The sequence below is a fragment of the Lampetra planeri genome, chromosome 50 (assembly GCF_965212315.1).
Source record: "Lampetra planeri chromosome 50, kcLamPlan1.2.h2, whole genome shotgun sequence".
Classification (NCBI taxonomy): Eukaryota; Metazoa; Chordata; class Hyperoartia; order Petromyzontiformes; family Petromyzontidae; genus Lampetra; species Lampetra planeri.
The window spans coordinates 462,995-484,183 of record NC_136156.1 but is presented as its reverse complement, the minus strand read 5'-3'; the positions used below and the strand labels follow the sequence as shown (position 1 = coordinate 484,183).

Here is a 21,189-nt window from a genome sequence, read left to right as displayed (position 1 = left end):
TGTGAGAGACGTGGAGGCCACGGCCGCGTTCTCGCCGCGACTCGGAAGACGCTCCGCCAAGGAAGACGACAACCGTCACAGCTGCTGCCCCCGTGGTGTTCGACAAAGTTGAACAAATGTGGTCGCGATGCACAAACGTCTACTGGATTATGATGTGCACCCAACACTTTTGCTCGGACATAGGGGGGGGGGGGGGCTGTGGGGGTAAAACAGTGCTTCTTATATTCCGGAGAAGAGGGTGTGTACGCGAGGCTGATGTCTCCACCAAGCACATTGCACAAACACGCACACAGACGCAACAACTACAAAGACGAACACCCCCCATGTCGGCATTTGCAATCTGGTGAGGGCAGTGGCCGTTAGCGAGTAGCACCTCCGAAGGCCGAGGCGGTGAACAAGCTGCGGCCAGAGCCACGCCCGGCCGCCTTTGTCTCCCCGGTGCCGAGTTGTTGTTTGGCACACACAGCACCGGGCACTTGTTTGAAGGCTGAGTCGACTTAGGAGAGAGTTGCAGGAGCGGCTACAACATCGCTCGCCAGTGACGTTAGAGAGCAGCCAGGAATCGACCTCGGATGCCAGGATTCGAAGCAGCGTGTGCGCCTAACCATTGCGCCACCACTCCGCACCGGTGCCGGAGCGCGACTTCGTTCCACCGCCCCCAGAGGCGTTCTTCCTGCACGAGACGCGGAGGCGGATTGCGACACCGCTGGTCCTAGTGCCGGCAAATCCGACCAGCTCCACATCCTCCTCGACCACATCAGCCCATGTCTTATCTAGCCCATGCCGCGCCCGTTTAGCCCCCCTCTATCTGGCCAATAAAGTCAAGTTCCCCGTAACAGCCTGCGCAGATTGTTGGGGCAAGTGCTGTTAGCGAGCAGCGATGAAGGTCGGCACATCACGCGAGGGAGTGGGTGGCCAGAACCACACTCGGCCGCCTTTGTCTCCCTCATGGCAATGATGTTTAGACACTTACCAGGTACAGTACTCAATTTGAGGCTGAGTCGACTTAGGGGAGTCCCAGGACCCGTTAATATAATCGTCACTGGTGTTGGCCGTGATCGGAAATCGAACTCGGGTCGCCGGGTTCGTAGCGCAGTTCACTCACAAGCGCACCACCGCTCCCCACTATACACACACACAGACACACACACACAGACACACACACAGAGACACACACGGAGACACACACGGAGACACACAGACACACAGAGACACACACAGACACACACAGACACACGAACACACACAGAGACACACGAACACACACACACAGAGACACACAGAGACACACGCGAACACGCGCGCAGCGAGCGGCAGAGTAACGAGTTAAGTCTTAACCGCGCCCCATCCCGAACGTCACCCTCCCGGCGCGACTTAAAGGCACCGCCACCACCACAGCGGCCACGAGTACGCAAAGAGAGCGCCTCTTCCCAGTGATTGATGAGCTAACAGGACGACCCGAGGCAGCTATTTACAGACGAAGGGGGGGGGGGTGGTGGGAAGGGTTGAGGTCACGATCCAACCACTGCCACACACACACGCGCGCCACAGCCACCCATCACAACTTTCCAACCGAGCGCCGCGCCAGGAGATCGAACGTTGACAGCTGCCGCTTCCAGCACGAAGGGCACAGGGGGTGGTGTGAGGGTATCGGTGCGAGGCGCTGGGAGGCTCTTGGAGTGACACTTCGGTTCACGCACCTGGCACAAGGTAAGACTCTCATCCCCACCGCTTCACTGACAGCCCACCCTCGTCAATCCACTGCTGGATAAACGCCACCCCACGTCGCTTCGGCCATGGGTGGGGGTGAGAGGGGGCGAGCGAGGTTGTTTGGACATACTTCACCACGCTGGCCAGTGCGGGTTAGTGAATCAGAATCTTGCTTGAGACTGGAGGAATCCGATGAGCTATGAAGCGCTTTTTTTACAGATGTCCAGTCGTGAAGGAGAAATCGCCACTGATGTTATAGCCGTGGCCGGGAACATCTCACCCAGCTGGCTGGGTTCATAGCGCACTGACCTCACCACTGCGCCACCGGTCCTACCGTACCGATGGTTGGTTTTTAATGAATGTATGTTTACAATGAATGTATGTTTACAATGAATGTATGTTTACAATGAATGTATGTTTACAATGAATGTATGTTTAAACCAGACGTTGATGTCTTAGACCCAGATGGGCAGTGAGCTGATGAGGCATGTTCTCAGACAACGTTGCGGAGAGCGAGATGAAAATGCCCCACGTGGACACGAGATTCGAAGCACAAATATCTCCAAGTGACTCCGCTAAGTTTCATTTGAAGTGGAATTAAGTGCATCCACTGATTTTATTTTAAGGGGGCGGAGAGGTGGGGGGGGTGGTGGCTCAATGGTGAGCGCAGTGCGCTCATCAACCCCTTCACCTAAGTTGAGTTAGATTCTACCACGGCTGATGTCTGATTGATATCTCCAGCCGGTCCTGAGTACTCCTACCCTCGCTACTCACCGACGTGGTGGGGAAGTATGGTCAAACATGTTTCACCACGCTGGTCTGTTGCGGTGAAGTATGGTCAAACAACCTCCATCACCGTCATGATGTGGGGGAGGTGTTCGTCCAAACGTTGATTGACGTAGAACTGTAAAATGCTCTTGTAACTTTGTCATTCAAAGCGACGGAACTGAATTGTCTGTCGAGTGTACATTAGTTTACATCACAGATATGGAATGTTCCTTAGGGGGGGGGCTCTTAACCCACCCTACTATACATTATTTTAGCAAAATTCAATTCTGATGTTACATTTATTGTACGATATAGACTCTGTCCTTGCCGGAGTCAGACAGAGACAGGATGCTGCAGTGCTCAAACAGGCGGCGGGGCGATTCACATCTCCTTTGGCAACCCCTGAGCCGGTGGTGGAAATTCCGCATTCCCGTGGCGGGGTCAAGTGTATCCATAGGGCAACCGCCGTGTGACTTGCTACAAAAGTGTCGCTCTCCCTTGAAATGATGATGGGTGGATCGCACCCCAGGTTAGGATTGTAACTCGCACGACAGTCGATCGCTCTGTATCCGCGATAATCCGGTGCGACGTCTCACAACCGAATATACAAACTGTCTATTGAACTGACGTTTCGGGTAATGGCCCTTTGTCAGAGCAGATGGAGAGAGGGCGATCATGTTGTGACGTATCGCTGAAAACGGCTTTTTACAGTGTGGTGCCTTCGGCATATATCCTCGTCTGTTTATAACTATTCATACTGTACAAATCACCCTAGAGATGTTTAATGTTTCTGTCACTTAATTTTGCAATTGTACTTTGATATGTCCAAAAATAATCGGCCCGAGTCAACTTACGCTCCAGGGAATGTATAGCTGTACTTGACGTTGCTAAGTATTTTGTGCGATATTTCCATGTTTTTTGTGACACGGTTGTTTTTTGCAACGATTTCTATTGACTCCATGCCTCCACTTGAGTTTGTTTTGAGTTTGTCATCTCGGTGAACCACGTGGCTCAGGCGAGTGCGACTCCATCCTGGTCGCTCGACTTCTCTCAATCGACGTGGGCGTCAATATCGTGGCTGAGCTTTGGAACCTGCAGTCTAACACTGAGCACTTCAGGAAAATCAGAAGATATTATTGATATTATAATTATACGTAGCAAGCAAATACAAGTATTCTGAAAAAAATCTTCTATTAAAAGTAGATAAATGAAGACAGTAACCATATTCGCAACGTCTAATATATATGTAATAAACCACCATTAACCAAACGCTGCCCGCATGCAGAGCGTAAAGGGCAGTCTGACTCGCAGACAGAAGTTAAATACAACACTGACTCATACTTCGCTAATCAGTCGCTATCCGTGTGAAAGTACGTGCTGGAAATACTCTCAGCGTGGTCATTAACACGCCCCGTCTATACGACGACGAACATTCGTAAACAGGTAAAACAATAAAGTACTGCCGTTAGTCAATCCACTGCTGGATGAAGGCCTCCTCCCAGCACGCGGGCATCGTTTCACCATCCTTCAGCAAACTGATTGCTGCCGGTTGGTGAAGAGAGAGGGGAGCCCAGGAGCGGTCCACGGATCAGTCGCTCCACAGATCAGTCGCTCCACAGATCGCCCCTCGCGCTCGCCGTGCCCGACGACTCGAACCGAGCGGCGGCTGCGTCAATTCGAGCCGTGCGCGCTCGTCGATGCGACACCGTCTCCCCCCGGGCCCCCCCCCGTCCCACCGCCAACCCCGCGTTGTCGTGACCCGTACGGCTGCCCGTGTCAAAACGTCGAAGGTGATGACCGTGTCGATGATGTCACTCCTTGTCTGCCCGAGCGCAGTGTCTCCGCACTCGGGTCTGAGCGGGTCGCGCGATGGGCGATTGGAGCTTCCTCGGGAGGCTCTTGGAGAACGCGCAGACGCACTCGACCGTGGTGGGCAAGGTCAGAGCCCGTCCGCACGGCACGCAGCCCTCACTCGCCGCGCGTAGCCGTGGCCAAGGTGTGAGTGTGTGTGAGTGTGTGTTAATGTGTGAGTGTGTGAGTGTGTGTTAATGTGTGAGTGTGTGTTAATGTGTGAGTGTGTGAGTGAGTGTTAATGTGTGAGTGTGTGTTAATGTGTGAGTGTGTGAGTGTGTGTTAATGTGTGAGTGTGTGTTAATGTGAGTGTGTGAGTGAGTGTGTTAATGTGTGTGTGTGAAAGTGAGTGTGTGAGTGTCAATGTGTGAGTGTGTGAGTGTGTGTTAATGTGTGAGTGTGTGTTAATGTGTGTGAGTGAGTGTTAATGTGTGAGTGTGTGTTAATGTGTGAGTGTATGAGTGTGTGTTAATGTGTGAGTGTGTGTTAATGTGAGTGTGTGAAAGTGAGTGTGTGAGTGTTAATGTGTGAGTGTGTGAGTGAGTGTGTGTTAATGTGTGAGTGGGGAGCGATAGTGTCGTGGTTAGCGCGCTGCGATACGAACCTGGCGACCCGAGTTCGATTCCCGCTCACGGCCAACACCAGTGACATTATCTGAACCGGTCCTGGGCCTCCCCTAGGTCGACTCAGCCTCAAACGAGTACCTGGTGCGATGTGTAAAATATCGCCACTAGGGAGAGAAAAAGCGGCCGGGCGTGGTGTTGGCCACCCACCCCCTCGTTTGCCGTGCCGGCCTTCATATGTGCTCGCTAACAGCACTTTCCCCAATCGTATGTTGAGGCTATAGGGGGCATCTTTGTCTTGGTGAGTGGTGCTCGGAGCGGAACCCACTGGGTGTCCGGACAGCCCGATCGTTTCATCAACTGCTCAGAGACACTCGCAACGTTTATTGCGAAAAGAAACCCCACAACATTTTAAAATATGGCCAACAGACAACCACACATTGATTTTATTCCGGATAAGAGAACCCCCCCCCACCCAACATTTTTTCTTGGCTAATAGACACCCATACATTGTTATCACGTGGCTAAGAGAGACGCACAAGATGCTGGTCTCGAGTCACGGCAAGTCAGAAGAAGTCCCGTGTGTTTCTCGCTGTAACAAGGCGACGTGGTGGGGACGATGATCACGCTGATGAGGGGCCTCTCACACACACACACAGCAGTCGGCGCAGTGCTGAGTCAGTCGCCTGCAGTAATTGCGTAGATGTAATCCACTGTATGGTAATTATAGAGCCGTATAACTCATTTTGTCCGTGGCGTGATGAAGTGGGGGGCCAAATTCACGGACCCTATCTGTAATCTCATCAATAACCACCGGTATCAATTCATTGATAGCTTGCACGGCGCGGCTCTGCCCTTGGAGTGGGTGCTGTGCGGGGTGATCGATGTACTGGAAGAGTGGATGACTGGTGGTGTTGATGGTGGTGGTGGTGAGAGAAGAGATGGGGAAACGTGGTCGTGGTGGTTATGGTGGTGTTGATGGTGGTGGTGAGAGAAGAGATGGGTAAACGTGGTCGTGGTGGTTATGGTGGTGTTGGTGGTGGTGGTGAGAGAAGAGATGGGGAAACGTGGTCGTGGTGGTTATGGTGGTGTTGATGGTGGTGGTGAGAGAAGAGATGGGGAAACGTGGTCGTGGTGGTTATGGTGGTGTTGGTGGTGGTGGTGAGAGAAGAGATGGGGAAACGTGGTCGTGGTGGTTATGGTGGTGTTGGTGGTGCCGCGCGTGTGGAGAGAATGCGGAAAGAGGTCTCGCTTTCAGAAGAAGGGAACACATTTCACTGCAATAAATATAGACGTCCTAATTTTATGCCAATTCCACGCCCGGTGCGTGGTCATGTGAGCACGCTGCGTCGTCTTTGCGGGTGGTAGTGGTTGTACAATGCAGGGAGTGTCTCGGGCTGCGCTTAACGGGGCTGCCAAGGGCTCTGCTCTGCAGCTTGTGTCTGCAGACATCCTCCTCCTGTAGATCAGCTCAGAGCAGCTCGCGATGACCAGTGTGGTGAAGTGTGGTGAAGTGTGGTGAAGTGTGAAGTGTGGTGAAGTGTGGTGGAGTGTGGTGGAGTGTGGTGAAGTGTGGTGAAGTGTGGTGGAGTGTGGTGGAGTGTGGTGAAGTGTGGTGGAGTGTGGTGGAGTGTGGTGAAGTGTGGTGGAGTGTGGTGGAGTGTGGTGAAGTGTGGTGAAGTGTGGTGAAGTTTGGTGGAGTGTGGTGAAGTGTGGTGGAGTGTGGTGGAGTGTGGTGGAGTGTGGTGAAGTGTGGTGAAGTGTGGTGAAGTGTGGTACAACTAACGCTGACGAACAAGTGGGCCACGCGGCGTAGAGGGGCTTTCATCCATCAGTGGATAGACCATGGCTGACGACGACTATGATTACGAAAGCATAATTTAAGTATTATATATGTTTCGAATGACATTTGTAACCGTACAATAAAACCTGTCGCTAACTCGTACTGTCTCGCGATTAAACAATTCATCTTGCACTTAGCTAAACGTGAGCTGATTCCAACGCTCCATCTCCACCATTGAAGTCCTTTAGGAGCCATTTCTCGGGTGCCACTCCACCACAAAATCCTTCATCATCAGCCATCATTCCTTCGAGAGCGTAACCCCTACAGCCACTACATTTACCAGAATGTCTGCACAATCCACTATTCAAATCCGATCGCGACCATTGGATTTGTACACGCTCTGTTATAGCGCTCTTAAAATGTATCATACAGAATAGGCGACGTTCGTGCAACGACCCTTCGTCATAGCACACACATCATGGTAATGATCGCGATCATTCTCACAATAACCCGTGACGCTTCGGCGTGCTCCCCGCTGCCGCACCGCGCAGGTTTGGCTCTCGGTGCTCTTCATCTTCCGCATCCTCGTGCTGGGAGCGGCGGCCGAGAGCGTGTGGGGCGACGAGCAGGCGGGCTTCCGCTGCAACACGCAGCAGCCCGGCTGCGAGAACGTGTGCTACGACGAGGCCTTCCCCATCTCGCACATCCGCTTCTGGGTGCTCCAGATCATCTTCGTGTCCACGCCGGCGCTCGTCTACCTGGGCCACGTGCTGCACATCATGCGCATGGAGTCGCGCCGGAAGGAGGAGCTCGAGGAATGGAGGAAGCGGCATCCCGACGAGGACGAGGACGACTGCAGGGCGCTCCTCGACGGCGCCAAGGGCAGAAAGGGCGGCCCGCCCAAGTCGAGGAAGACCTACGTGAGCGACCAGGGCAAGGTCTGCATCAAGGGCGCCTTGCTGCGCACCTACGTGCTCAGCATCTTCAGCAGGACCATCTTCGAGGTGGGCTTCATCGTGGGCCAGTACTTCCTCTACGGATTCAGCCTGGGGCCGCTCTACCGCTGCAGCAGGAGCCCGTGCCCCAATGTGGTCGACTGCTTCATCTCGCGTCCCACCGAGAAGACCATCTTCATCCTCTTCATGCTTGTGGTGGCCTGCCTCTCGCTGCTGCTCAACCTCTTGGAGATGTACCACCTGGGCTGGAAGAAGATCCGCAAGGGGCTCGGCAAGCGCTACGAGAAGATGCAGCAGCAGCAGCAACAGTCCGCGATGAAGCACCACCCGCCCTCGCTCGACCAACACTCGGTGAAGACCTCCTCGCAGCCCATCTCCTACACCTACTACCAGCCGCCCACGGACGAACGCAACTACGACCCGCCGAGTTTCCGCACGGCGACCAGAGACCCCGTCGCGGGGGCCCGTCTCGTCGCGCAGGGCGTGGACGGGCAGAATTGGGCCAACTGGGAGGAGGAGGAGAGCCGACGGGGCGCCGCTCGGGCCGCCGCCGCCGGCGGCGACGAGGCGAGGCACGCGGCTCACGCGCCGCACCCCGTGAGCCGCGGCCTCGCGATGAGCACTCCGCCGCACGGCGCTCCTCCTCCACCCACGTCGTCGTCGCCGCCGCCGCCGCTGCTGCTGCAGCCCTGGGCCGCGTCCTCTCCTGTCGCCTGTCCCTCCTCCTCCTCCTCGGCCGCCGTCGCCGCCGCTCTGGCTGCGGCTCTGGAGGACGAGGCGGAGGTTCTGACGGCTACGGTGCAGATGCACGAGCCGCCTCTGCACGCGGGAGGCGAGCACGACATCGACGTGAGGAGGTTGAGCAGGGCGAGCAGTCGGGCGCGCTCCGATGACCTGCAGGTGTAGCCCCCTCCCCCCCACGTTCTCTCCGAGGGTCCGCCTCGACTCAGCCGCGCGTGCTGCTGGTTTTCAGAGTGAACATTTACATACATTTTTACTGTGGGATTCTCATTTATTTGAATCAATCATGGTTCCAATGTTGATCAAGGTGGGCCCCTTTTCCCAATAATTAAATCGCTTTCTCCATTTGCGAGCTTCAGTCCAGACTCTGCAAGACTTCTTGAAGCACCTCCCATTAGCACTGTTGGCTACGTACGGTGCGAAAAAAGTTCAACATACATCCAAGCAGATTAAAGGACTGCATTGGCACACAACCATAGGCAGACAACAATATACCCGGTCGTGTTGAGAGGGAACCGTTTGTAACAAAGGCGAGAAATTGACGGGCTTCATCGTTGGAGATGGCCAGGGACGGTGAACATCCTGTTGTGGAATTAGAAAAAAAATCTGAAGGTTTTTAATAGATTTACATTCGCAGAGAGTGGGTATACAATCCCTTCAAGAGTGACACATGGATAATTAAACTGGCTTACACACAAAAATTGCATCAACATGTGACACGCAATGGTCTGTCAAGCACGTTCAGCCGCGTGGATGGATCACAACTCGGCCAAGTGACACATTCCTGGAGAGACAAAGAGTCGATCCCTCGCCGCGACGATTGTTGTCGACGCCTCTCCCTCCCTCTCACAGGTCAGATCGTACGGATAATGTTGAAGTTGGCGTGTTCACATTCCGTAAGATGTGGTGCCGTGAGCTCACCGGAGCCCAAGAGCTCCACGTGCTCCTCCATCAACGCCGCGCCGGCCACTCGACGCGTCACGCCGAGTCGGCGTTGGCCGTCGTGGTCCCACGGCGTCGCCTTGCCAGAGACCGCAGTGTGGTGGTGGTCTGCGTCATTAAGACGTTTTATCGGTGTCAATAAAGTTATACAAATCTAATCTTACGCACACACCCGATTATAATACGCACCCCTTCCCCCAAAATTTGCTTTAAAACACAGTGGGGGGGGGAGTGCATCGTGTAATCGGTATCGTGTACGGTAACACACGACCGTCTGGCGGAGCGAGCTATCAGGCAGCAGCAGTAGACCCGGCAATGTCGAGGTGGTATAAAGGACGAGCTCGCAGGCTAACACGATGGACCACGTGCACAGCCACTGATAGATGAGGGCCGCCCCACTCCCTGAGGGTCGTAGGGTTCACTTGACCAGACTTCACGATGGTCAGCACGGGTCGCTGCGGGCGGGTAGATACCGCAGCAGCCTGTAGCACCTGGGGATGCATTAGAGTCGCACGTCCGAGCACTAGCCTGGCCCAAACCTGCCTTGGCTGTGTGCGGTAAAGTCCATTTCACTTCTGTGTTCACACCTCCCATGCACCCCCACCCACCCGCCTGAACCAACCCGCATGAACCAGCGTGGTGAAGTATGCTCAAGCAACCCCAGTGGCCCGCACGGCGTGGGTTAGCCCCTCGTCCAGCAGTGCAATGAGAATGGGCTCGAGATGTCAATGTAATTCTTCTGTGCAAAGCAGCACTGTAGGCTAAAGGCAAGCACTTGTGACTCTTGGTTGTGCTATTTGTTTAGCATGGCACGTGTGCGTGTGTGTGTAGCTCTGTGTAGATGTGGTGGGGAGCGTGGGGAGTGGTGGTGAGCGCTACGCTGCGCTACGAACCCCGGGTCTCCCCTAGGTCGACTCAGCCTCAAATGAGTACCTGGTGCAGTGTATAAAAGCGTGGTGCTGGCCCCTCAAAACCTCGTGTGTCGCGCACGCCGTGCCGGCCTCCACAGGTGCTTGAAAACACCGCTTGCCCCAACAGTCTGTTAAGGCTATACTGGGGGGATCTTTGTAACATGTCCATACGCAGCGCCTAATTTCTGGGGCGTTGGTCTGGAAAATGTTGGCAGGCCACATCCATCTCACGACATCTTGTCCTCACATTTGTTATAAACCTGTGCATAGGATTACAGGAATTATAAGGGTACGGTAATACAAGATTATCACTGTTAGACATACTTTGTACTCTCGTGGTAGTGCCTTACGCCGATAATTATCCTTACTCCAAGCCAGTCCAGCAGCATTTCAGAAAGTATCTAGCGATAAATTAATATCTGCGTGTATATATATACACACCCACACGTTGTTACTGATGTGCATAATCGAGTGGCTGTCTGCACAAGAGCAGGGACAGGGCGACGAGTGGATGCACACAGCATCGCGTGCAATGGGCGTGGGCTGTCGGAACACCGCGATTGACGACCACCCTGGTTCGACTACTCACTGCGGTGCACAACGTTGGTAAATGGTAATCTAATCATGCTCTGGGTGTCCCGTAGGTTGACTCAGCATTAACTGAGTACCCGTATCCAAAGTTACATTTGGGATACATTTAGAGACAAAGGCGGCCGAGGAGTGCGTGGCGTGTGCGCTGCGTGCGCCACTCGCGTTGTGCGCTGTGCCACTCTCGTTGTGCGCCACTCGCGTTGTGCGCCACTCGCGTTGTGCGCTGTGCCACTCGCGTTGTGTGCCACTCTCGTTGTGCGCCACTCTCGTTGTGCGCTGTGCCACTCGCGTTGTGTGCCACTCTCGTTGTGCCACTCGCGTTGTGCGCTGTGCCACTCGCGTTGTGCCACTCGCGTTGCGCGCCACTCGCGTTGCGCGCTGTGCCACTCGCGTTGTGTGCCACTCTCGCTGTGCCACTCGCGTTGTGCGCCACTCTCGTTGTGCGCTGTGCCACTCGCGTTGTGTGCCACTCTCGTTGTGCCACTCGCGTTGTGCGCTGTGCCACTCTCGCTGTGCCACTCGCGTTGCGCGCCACTCGCGTTGCGCGCTGTGCCACTCGCGTTGTGCGCCACTCGCGTTGCGCGCTGCGCCGGCTTCAGTCTAACAGCGCCGCGTGTCCCGGCTCAGGAGCGGCCTTTGTTGTATGTGCGACTGTACAAATTGGCCATGAATGCAGCCTTATTCATAACGTGTTACGGGCTAAACTTCAGGAATGTTGTCGATACTAGATCGTATTAATAGCCGTAACAATCAATGTAAGACGTAAAGTAATGAAAACGAATGTAAATTTAAAAAATAACTATCGATAAGGAATGTTTACCATGGCCACCTTATAGCCACCAAGGCGATCACACGTACAGCAAGTAGGGTGCCAGCCCCACGTTTGTGCATCTCGAATCTTCGCCTCTCGTGCGAGTGAGGGGGTCATCGTTTCTCCCACGTGTACTTGAAGAAAGAAAATAGCTCCAAATAAAGGAGTCTGGTACAAACATCCCCATCGACAGGGAGCACCTCCCTGGACGACAGACACGAAGTGAATGCTTGTCTCTGTCATTAAATACCATCTGTGAGCATCACCACCACCATCACCGCAGTACTTACAGGGTTGCGATGCGCAGTGTGTCCTCGAAATACTGGGCTCAATCAGCGGTGGGGTTACATCGGCTATATATAAACATTCATCTGTTTTTTTTTAATATAAATATCCGTTATTCCCACGAAGACCAAACTTATATCATGCCCCCTTTTTGACTTCGCCATTCAAATGCATTTTGTGACATTAAATTATATCTTAGAACAACGTTAAAATATAGAAAAACAGAAAGGCAAAGAAACCAGCAATGCAACCACCGAAACATCGCTAAGCACAATTCTGGATCGCACAATCCAACACTTGCCACAGCAGCGACAGTTGCTCCCCACGGTGTGGGGACTCCATCGGGGCTGCCTTGCCACCAGCTCATAAACACTCACAGCAGTTCGTCTAGAACTGCTCCGAGTGTTTAGTTTGTTGTCCTTCCCCAGCACCTCCGATTAGCGCGGTTGGCTACGTACGATGCGAAAGAAGTTCAACACACGTACGTTAACATCGCGTCTCTGTGCAGCGTGGAAACTCAGGTGAACAACAAGCCAGCCACGACACCATCTGAACACACGATCGACAATAGAGCCGTGGCCTTTAAAGGCACATAATTGGTGACGTCTCGGACGACGACTCCTCTTTATCGCGCAGCAAGGGGCATTGCCAGACACGTCGCCGATTGTTTTTATTTCCTTGAAGGCCGCAGTGTCACTGGCGAATGTGTTGAATGTGCTGTCATTTGTGCGCGCCCACCACTGCCAAGACAGGCAGCAGTGTCACCAAATAGTTTGATTAACAATTAGTCAGCACTGCTTTGCACGATGTTCAATCGGGGTGCCACGGTGGCTAGGAGATGCTAACTACCTCGCCTGGTCCACAGGAGGTCGTGGGTTCGACCCCGACCATGACGCCTGCTGCTGTATATCTGTAGTCTGCGTGTCTCTCTCCCCGTGGTCGCGTGGACTTTTCTGCGAGCCCTGCAGTTTCCCCTCCACATGTAGAATGAACATGTTAGAGTATTTGGCTGCTATAAATTACCACATGTTAAGCCACTTCGTTGAACTATTATCTCTTGACCAGTTTCAGTTGTCTAGAATCAAGAGTTACGATTTAATTTCCATTTGTTCCTTCAGAAATCCCGCCCAAAAACGCGATTTATCCACCCATGTTATTTCGAGGCCACTGTATAACATAAATATATAATTACGCATTTCAAGTGTCTTGCCAAAAATGTTGTAATTTCAAAGATGTTGGATCTATGCACAAATGCAATGCATTTTAAATAGTGTACTTACGTCTAGGAAAGCCTAAACAACACACGTGTTTCAACACATGGGGAAATCAACATTGGTATCGTAAAAAAATAACGTTTGCACTGCTACTCTATGTTAGTATTCCTAATTTAACATGCACTAATTGCTTAATACTTGACAAACGCAACGTATATTTCGTATGCAAGCTTTAACTGTGCGTTGCCTTATCTCCGGTGTCCGGTGATTGAAATGAGCGTAAACGTCTTTGCGAGTTAGAGGCGCAGCCCTGCAATCGCTTGCTCGCGCCACTGCTGCCAGAATGCGGCCTCTACTAGAGGGGGGAGCCCCAGGGTGCGCCTCCTAGAGAGCACTTGGCCGAATCTCCCCCCTGAGCAGACGTCCTGTACCCCGTCGCACACGAGCTGTCGATCGACTTCACCGCATTCGTGCGCATTGCATTTGCACGCTTTGCATTAGACAATTGTAGAGTATACATGTCTCGTGTGCATTACCTGCAGTGTAATACTGTGCTGCGATGAACAGCTCAACACTGTCGTGTTACCATCACTGCCTGGATTGACAACAAACGATATCAGGGATGACCTCTGTGTGTATGGGGCCACATATGCAATGAATATCACGGGCCACTACTTTTTGTACAGAAATATCAACTCGACCTCAAGGGCAATCGGGCGATGGGTGAGATCGACAGCTCGCTCGTGGGATGTCGGGTTGTACCGCGTGGAGTTCGGCACGACTGTCCGAAGTTTCGCTCCACGTGTGCTGGAAGCTTCATCAGCAACACTGGACCTTTCAGACTGCGCCTGCCGTCAGTACAGGATGTTTGGTCTGACACGTGACTATTTGTGAAGCTTCATATCCTACGATGTTCTGCAATAGATCGTAGCACAGCAAACGACAATAAGATATCATCAAAGACGATGAAGAATCGCTCAACTACTGGTCAACGAGGTAGCATGGCATTGAACACTCGTTACGCACCATGCAAACAAGGTGTTGAGGCTTGTGATGTTTTTAAAACGCGGAGTTTCCCCCCCCCCCCATAATTGCTTCAAGCGTGCTTTCGCCATCCTGTTGTGGCACAAGACGAAGACAAAAACGTCGCAACGTCATGGAGGCAGCAGCGTGCCAGCTGGTGTTCGAGAAGCAGCCTCGAGAAGGCGGCGTCACAGAACTGCGTGTGAGGCTCCTCGAATCGCTTGTTTGTACTCATCAGCTGGTCCACGTGTTGCACGAAGAATGTGCATCACGTGCCAAACAAACCAAGCACGATACATTCCTCTCGCCAGAATAAAACCTCGTCAAGTGAATGAAACCAATTGTGACGAGAATGGGTTTTTTAAACATGCTTTTTTTTACGCAGCCAAATGTCGACTGGTAAGCAACTCGCTCCGCAGCTACGTGCAGGCCGGTGCTGCGCCCAGCCTTGTGCCACGCGGAGACAGCTGCCACTGGGGGTTCCCCTGGGCTCGCCTGCAGCACGCGGTACATGAGTGGTTGACATTGGACGTGAAGTTCGGCTGAGGCATTTAAGCAAGCGTCCACGCACAGTAAGGCCGAATTCGGAATCCGGGTTTCATCACGTGCAGTTGTAACAACGTGGATTCGAACTCGCAACGTTTCTCACTCAGATCCATCGGCTCGTGCTCTGAGACGGTGAGCGCTGATCTTGATCCGGGTTCGGGCTTTCTTTTGAAGATGACAACACTGAGTCTGCTTTGCTAGTTCATAGGCCTTGCACGTGTGGTTTGGTTGACACCGCAATAGTTGCGATGCGTTTGCACCAAAGTACTAACGTCAAACGGTTGCGATTATTGTTATTCTTGGGTCTTTCGGTAAAGTCACGGAGATAAGTTCGAACCTATCTACCGAAAGACCCAAAAATATGAAGTTCTGCAGTGTCACGAAAGCTTCAAGTCGAGATTTCCATTTATTGTTGTTGATTGTTTTTCTCTCTCTTCTCATTTTACAATAAAACATAAACTCGATTATATGTTTGTTTTCGCCGTGTTTGTTGCAAGCCCAGCATGCGCTAAGAACCATTCAAGCCGCGCGTATCGGATTTGCGCAATGCTTTGCTAAGCACTCCGTTTGTGCCTTGGCGTGAGCTGAGCTACTTTTGATGAAATCCTTTTAATTAAGAAATAAAATCACGAAATCCTTTTCAACAATTCCTGCTGTGGTCTCTGCTCGGAACTCTTCTTGGGTGCTTGATTTCCGTCACTATTCAGCGGGGACATCCAACAGTGGTTGTCCTTTGGATGGTGCGTCCTCGCCCCCGCCATATGAATGTAGAATTTCCACCACCGACTCTGTAAAACGGGAGTTTTCACTTTCACCTTTTTTTTGCTTGAGTCATTTCTACACGGCTGTAGATTATGAAACACGTACACAAACAGCGCCGTTGTCAATCCACTGATGGATGAGGGCATCCCCACTGCCTTGCAGGCAGTTAAGGGTCGTTTAACCATACTTCACCACGCAGGTCAGTGCGCGTTACTTTAAGTGGGGGTGGGGGGGTAGGCCACACTCGGTTCAGAAATCACTCGGCCACTTGTGCGAACCGTGGCCTTGAGTCTCGCGGAGGTCGTGAGTTCTTAGTGGTTGTTCTAGTGCAGGTCACGTGTTCATAGTGGTTGTTCTAGTGCAGGTCACGAGTTCATAGTGGTTGTTCTAGTGCAGGTCACGTGTTCATAGTGGTTGTTCTAGTGCAGGTCACGTGTTCATAGTGGTTGTTCTAGTGCAGGTCACGTGTTCATAGTGGTTGTTCTAGCGCAGGGTCTGCAGCCTGCGGCTCTGGAGCCGCGTGCTGTGGCTCTGCCAGGACTGCTGCTCGTGACAGACATTCAGGATCACCGCCGTCTCGTATTCACCACAGCGCATTGCGACTCTTGCGATATTCAGTTGTACAGAATTCGAAAACAAAAAATGGTTCTCCTTGTTATTTTGGTTGCCGACCGCTGCGCTAACCACGGCACCATCGAAAAAGGCTCGTTGTATTGTAAATGTATCACGGCTGTGTAAAATCGTGTGTTGTGTTGGCTAAAAACTCAACAGAAGCGTCAATAAGAGTATTTTATTAAAGGAATAAATATATATACTATTTGAGACGTTTCGGTCAATGGCCCTTCTTCATAGCACATACAAATAAATGTAAAAATATTAATAGATATTGGTATGCCCCTTTGCCCTCAACGTCGCCGAGTATTTATTTCCCTTCAAGGCAGTCATATTTTCCTGGCATAGCGACATCCATGTCGAGTGTCATTGATGCACGTGTTGAGTTGTGAGTTGCTCACTGCACCACTGCCAAGGCAGCGGCAGCAGCAGTAGCAGCCAACATCACAGCAATCATTGAGTTCATTGTCTTTGCCCTTGAGCGCAGGAGAAAGTGACCAAACGGAAACTTTCTCAAAAGTCCCATCGGAGAGTCCAATACCGCGACCAGGAAGAAATCCAATCGGAGACGAGTTCAGGGCGCAGCGCGTGGAGTGTCTCATCGACCTCGCCGGCTCAAGACGACGCAGACAATTGGGCTCGAGTCCAGCTGTTATCTGTTCTTCGCCCGCTGCTGCCTGAGCTCGGTGTTCCCTTGAGCACCGCGGTGGTCACGGGTCCAGGTCAACCCCCTCGACCCCCTCGACCCTCTCCAAACGCTGACGCGAGCGCGCCGCATTCCGCCACGCGCCGCTGGTGACGCGGCACACACAATAAACACACACACACACACACAATAAACACACACACACAATAAACACACACACACAATAAACACACACACACACAATAAACACACACACACAATAAACACACACACACAATAAACACACAATAATCACACACAATAAACACACACACAATACACACACACACACATAATATACACACACACAATACACACACACACAATAAACACACACACACAATACACACACACAATAAACACACACACAATAAACACACACACACAATAAACACACACACACAATATATACACACACACACAATAAACACACACACAATAAACACACAATAATCACACACAATAAACACACACACACACAATACACACACACACAATACACACACACACACAATAAACACACACACAATAAACACACACACACAATAAACACACACACACAATACACACACACACAATAAACACACACACAATAAACACACACACACAATACACACACACACAATAAACACACACACACACAATAAACACACACACAATAAACACACACACACAATAAACACACACACAATAAACACATAATAAACACAAACACAATAAACACACACAATACACACACAATAAACACACACGATATGCACGCACACACATAATAAACACACATACACAATATACACGAACACATATATATATCAACAATATTTTTACACACAATCTACACACAATATACACGCACGCACACAATATACACATACTATCTAAACAACACACACAATATACACACAATATACACACAATACACACACAATAAACACACGCACACAATATATACACAGTATAAACGCACACAATATACACTCACACACATTATACACGGACACCATACATAATAAACACACACAATATACACTCACACACAATATACACGGACACACACAACACACACAATATACACGCACAATATACACACACACACTATACACGCACACACACAACAAACACACAATATACACACATAATATATTCACACATAATAAACCCGTACACACAATATACACACAACACAATACACACACAATACACACACAATACACACACACAATACACACACACAACACACACAATACACACACACAATACACACACACAATACACACACAATACACACACAATACACGCACACACACAATACACACACACAATACACACACACAATACACACACACAATACACACACACAATACACACACACAATACACACACAATACACACACACAATACACACACACAATACACACACGATACACGCACACACACAATACACACAGAGAGACACAACACAACACACACACACTTAGTAGACACAGAGAGAGAGACATGTTAACACGTAGCAGGCTTTCGCGACCAATATTATTCATAATACACTTTTTGGGTTAGATCGCGTTATTTATAAATGTGTCGTAACCCTCCACCACCCGACACGGCCAATCAGCAAAAAAGTGTCACGTTGACAAAAGACAAATAGTTCACTACTTTAGCCCACCGGTGTGTTGAAGAGTGAAACCACAACATTTACAATGCCATGTTCTCTGTCATTTTGGAGCTGCGCAAGCCTCTCCTCAGCGTGCCTGGCAAAGTGATGTTGAATAATCCTTGGTCAGGAGCGTGCACTCAAACATACGAGACAAATAGACACACACACGGCACGACACACACACACACGCGCCTACACACAGACACAGCGTGGTGGCGACGTCACCACGGTGGACCTTGAGGCCACGTGGAGTGTCAAGGCTCACTGACAGGTCAGGTGGTCACGGGACAGACCGAGGTGCCATTGGGTTCACTGACTGAGATAACTGGCAGATGCACCATCTGTGCTCCCCTCTGTGCCAGCTGTCTGCATTTTACGCACCCGGCTCCCTGCTCGCTGTTGTGAGCTTTATTGCTGGAGAGCCCGGAAGCGTCCTTCATGAGCCTCCTCCACAGAGGCCGGTCTTGACATCGCTGGTACCAGTCTTTGGCAAGTCCACTCAGCTTCATATCCTCCTGTACAAGCTTGTGGGTTGCACAGAAGCCTCTTACCATTGGAATTGGGCTGATCTGTCCCATACCTTCCAATCACTTCAGCCCAGGTGTCTGCGTCATGACCAACTCGGGCATTAAAGTCAACCAACAGGATGATTCCGTCCCAAGGGGCCACTTTAGCCAGCACCTGGCACAGGTCGCAGAAGGCATCTATCTGACTCATTAGTGTTGCCCGCATCCCACCACTGATGTTCATCTTCGGTGGGGGCGTATAACACCACCACCACCGTTCAATAACACCATCAGGTAATCCCCAAGTGTTACACATTTGTCACCTTTAACTTGCAATTTCCTTATCAAGCACACATTTTGGACCTTTAAAACCCATGCCGCCAGAGTGTGGTGCACCCCAACGCGTATCTTACACTTGAGATGAAGTGTGCGGGTGATTACACTTACAAACAATGCAATGGCCACCCGCCCTACAATACGCACATGATATGACTGTGCTCACCACACCCCGAGCCCTGCACCTGCCGTCATCAGCTGTGTCAATGCAGACGACCTGCGACTGTTCGCTACTCTCGCTGGTGGAAGAGCCTCCCCTAGGGAGGGATCTCGAGGTTCGCGCGAGCGAATATTTGGCCTACTCTTCCACTCTGTGTCATAGCTCATCGGATTTCTTCAGGATAAATAAACATTCAGATTTTGTGTCGGAAAATGTGGGAGTACCCACACTTTACCCCACCATATGCGGCCTGCCGATGTACTAACTGTGGTCTACCCACTTTAAACTACCCGGTGGGCACAGGCATGGGGACTTGATTAATTGTGCACCATTGTTTCAACTGCCGTGCCAGGAGATCGAATCGAGCCGGCGGCTTCTGATGTCGAGTGCTCTGCGAACCATTTTACCACCCCAAGTATGCATCTCCAAGGAGGTGTTTGTACAATTTCATTTCCATGCCCTTTGTAAATAAACTCAAAGCCCTGGGAGAAACAAAACATGTCGAATCGGTGAGTGGCTTTTGCAGGCTCGGAGGGGCGGCATGCCAGAGTCGATGGCATTAGCCGTATACAGCGCTTGCCAGAGCTTATAAAGTATTTACAGAAACACGAATTAACAGGGATTTTTGTGATGCACATTATGGCACTTGGAAAAGATTGTTGAGAATCAGTGAGGCATTCCTGGGTAATTACATAGAATAATAATAAAATAAAACAATACTAATCATAAATACGTGCTCCAGTAATGATTGACAGCCCTTTAACAATCAGCCGCTGAAGGCCTCTCTTGTGTGACCAACGTTCACCACGCCGGCCAGGGCGGCGTTCGTTAGCACGAGGCGGTTGTGGGTGTCGGGACGATGATCATTCGTCACTGATGTGAGCCGTGCTTGGGAATCCAACTCGGACAAGGGGCTCAACCCCCCACCAATGAAGCGACCACTGTGACCGCACACACACTCTGCAACGACGACGCGTCCTTACAGCTGCTCACATTCACTTTACAGCTGGTTGTGTTGAGTTCACCACGCACCTCCGATGAGCACTTTTGGCTCCGTACGGTGCGAAAGAAGTTCAACATACATACTAATGTGATCATATCGGCGAAAGACGTGCTCGCAATGTGTATTGACAAAGCAAGCTCGAACTGAGTTTGATGCGGCTGTCATTCGAGTTGACTAAAGCGAGGACGATGAGGCGACTGAAATGATAATCAACCACTTTGATGTCCATGGTCCATTGCTCAGGCCCCATAAAAAAAGATTGGCAGTCGCCTCGGCGTCTTTCCTCCCTGAAGGCGGGAAACCCCTCAAGCCATGCCCAGCGCGACGCAACTTATGATGCCGATGACATCACGAAGCCCCGCCCATCACCTCCCGTCCAGCGGCACACGTGGGGGGAACAGAGGTCGAGACTTTAACTGTTTTCGTGTTCACGCGATTAGTCGAGTTTCCGAGCCAATCAGCGGTAGAATAATCGATTACTTAAATCGCCGGAGGGCCCAGCAATAGTGCTGACAATTTCAAAGCCAGCCGATGAAGTCTCCATGCAAATCGTGTCCTACGTGCAGTGGTCATCACGGTCGAAATGTTAACAACAAACAAAGCCATTAAGTAAAGACTCAACTACCTACTCAGGTTGCCGGCAACCAAAAATAAGTCGAAGAAAACAATTGTATTCGAATTCGGTGAACAGCCCAATTGTTTCAAGTGTCGCAATGCAACGTGAGACATCGGATGTTGTGCCAGCAAGGCTCGGGCGAGCGCTTGGGGCGACCGCG

At 51.2% G+C, this 21,189-nt stretch overlaps 1 protein-coding gene across 1 annotated transcript; it reads left to right on the top strand.

The window, feature by feature from the left end:
- Positions 1 to 574: 574 nt before the first annotated feature.
- LOC144734099 (gap junction alpha-3 protein-like) lies at positions 575 to 9,470 on the top strand. Its single transcript, XM_078616159.1, has 3 exons — positions 575 to 1,710; positions 4,315 to 4,416; positions 7,227 to 9,470. The coding sequence occupies exons 2-3, from the start codon at positions 4,348 to 4,350 to the stop codon at positions 8,535 to 8,537; spliced, it is 1,380 nt and encodes a 459-aa protein (XP_078472285.1). The 5' UTR covers positions 575 to 1,710; positions 4,315 to 4,347; the 3' UTR covers positions 8,538 to 9,470.
- The last annotated feature ends 11,719 nt before the right edge of the window (positions 9,471 to 21,189 follow it).

Excerpts from the sequence above, each read along its gene's own strand:
- LOC144734099 (XM_078616159.1), top strand. The coding sequence starts at position 4,348 with ATGGGCGATTGGAGCTTCCTCGGGAGGCTCTTGGAGAACGCGCAGACG. Across the intron at positions 4,417-7,226 it reads ACTCGACCGTGGTGGGCAAG|GTTTGGCTCTCGGTGCTCTT; the intron begins GTCAGAGCCCGT and ends CGCACCGCGCAG.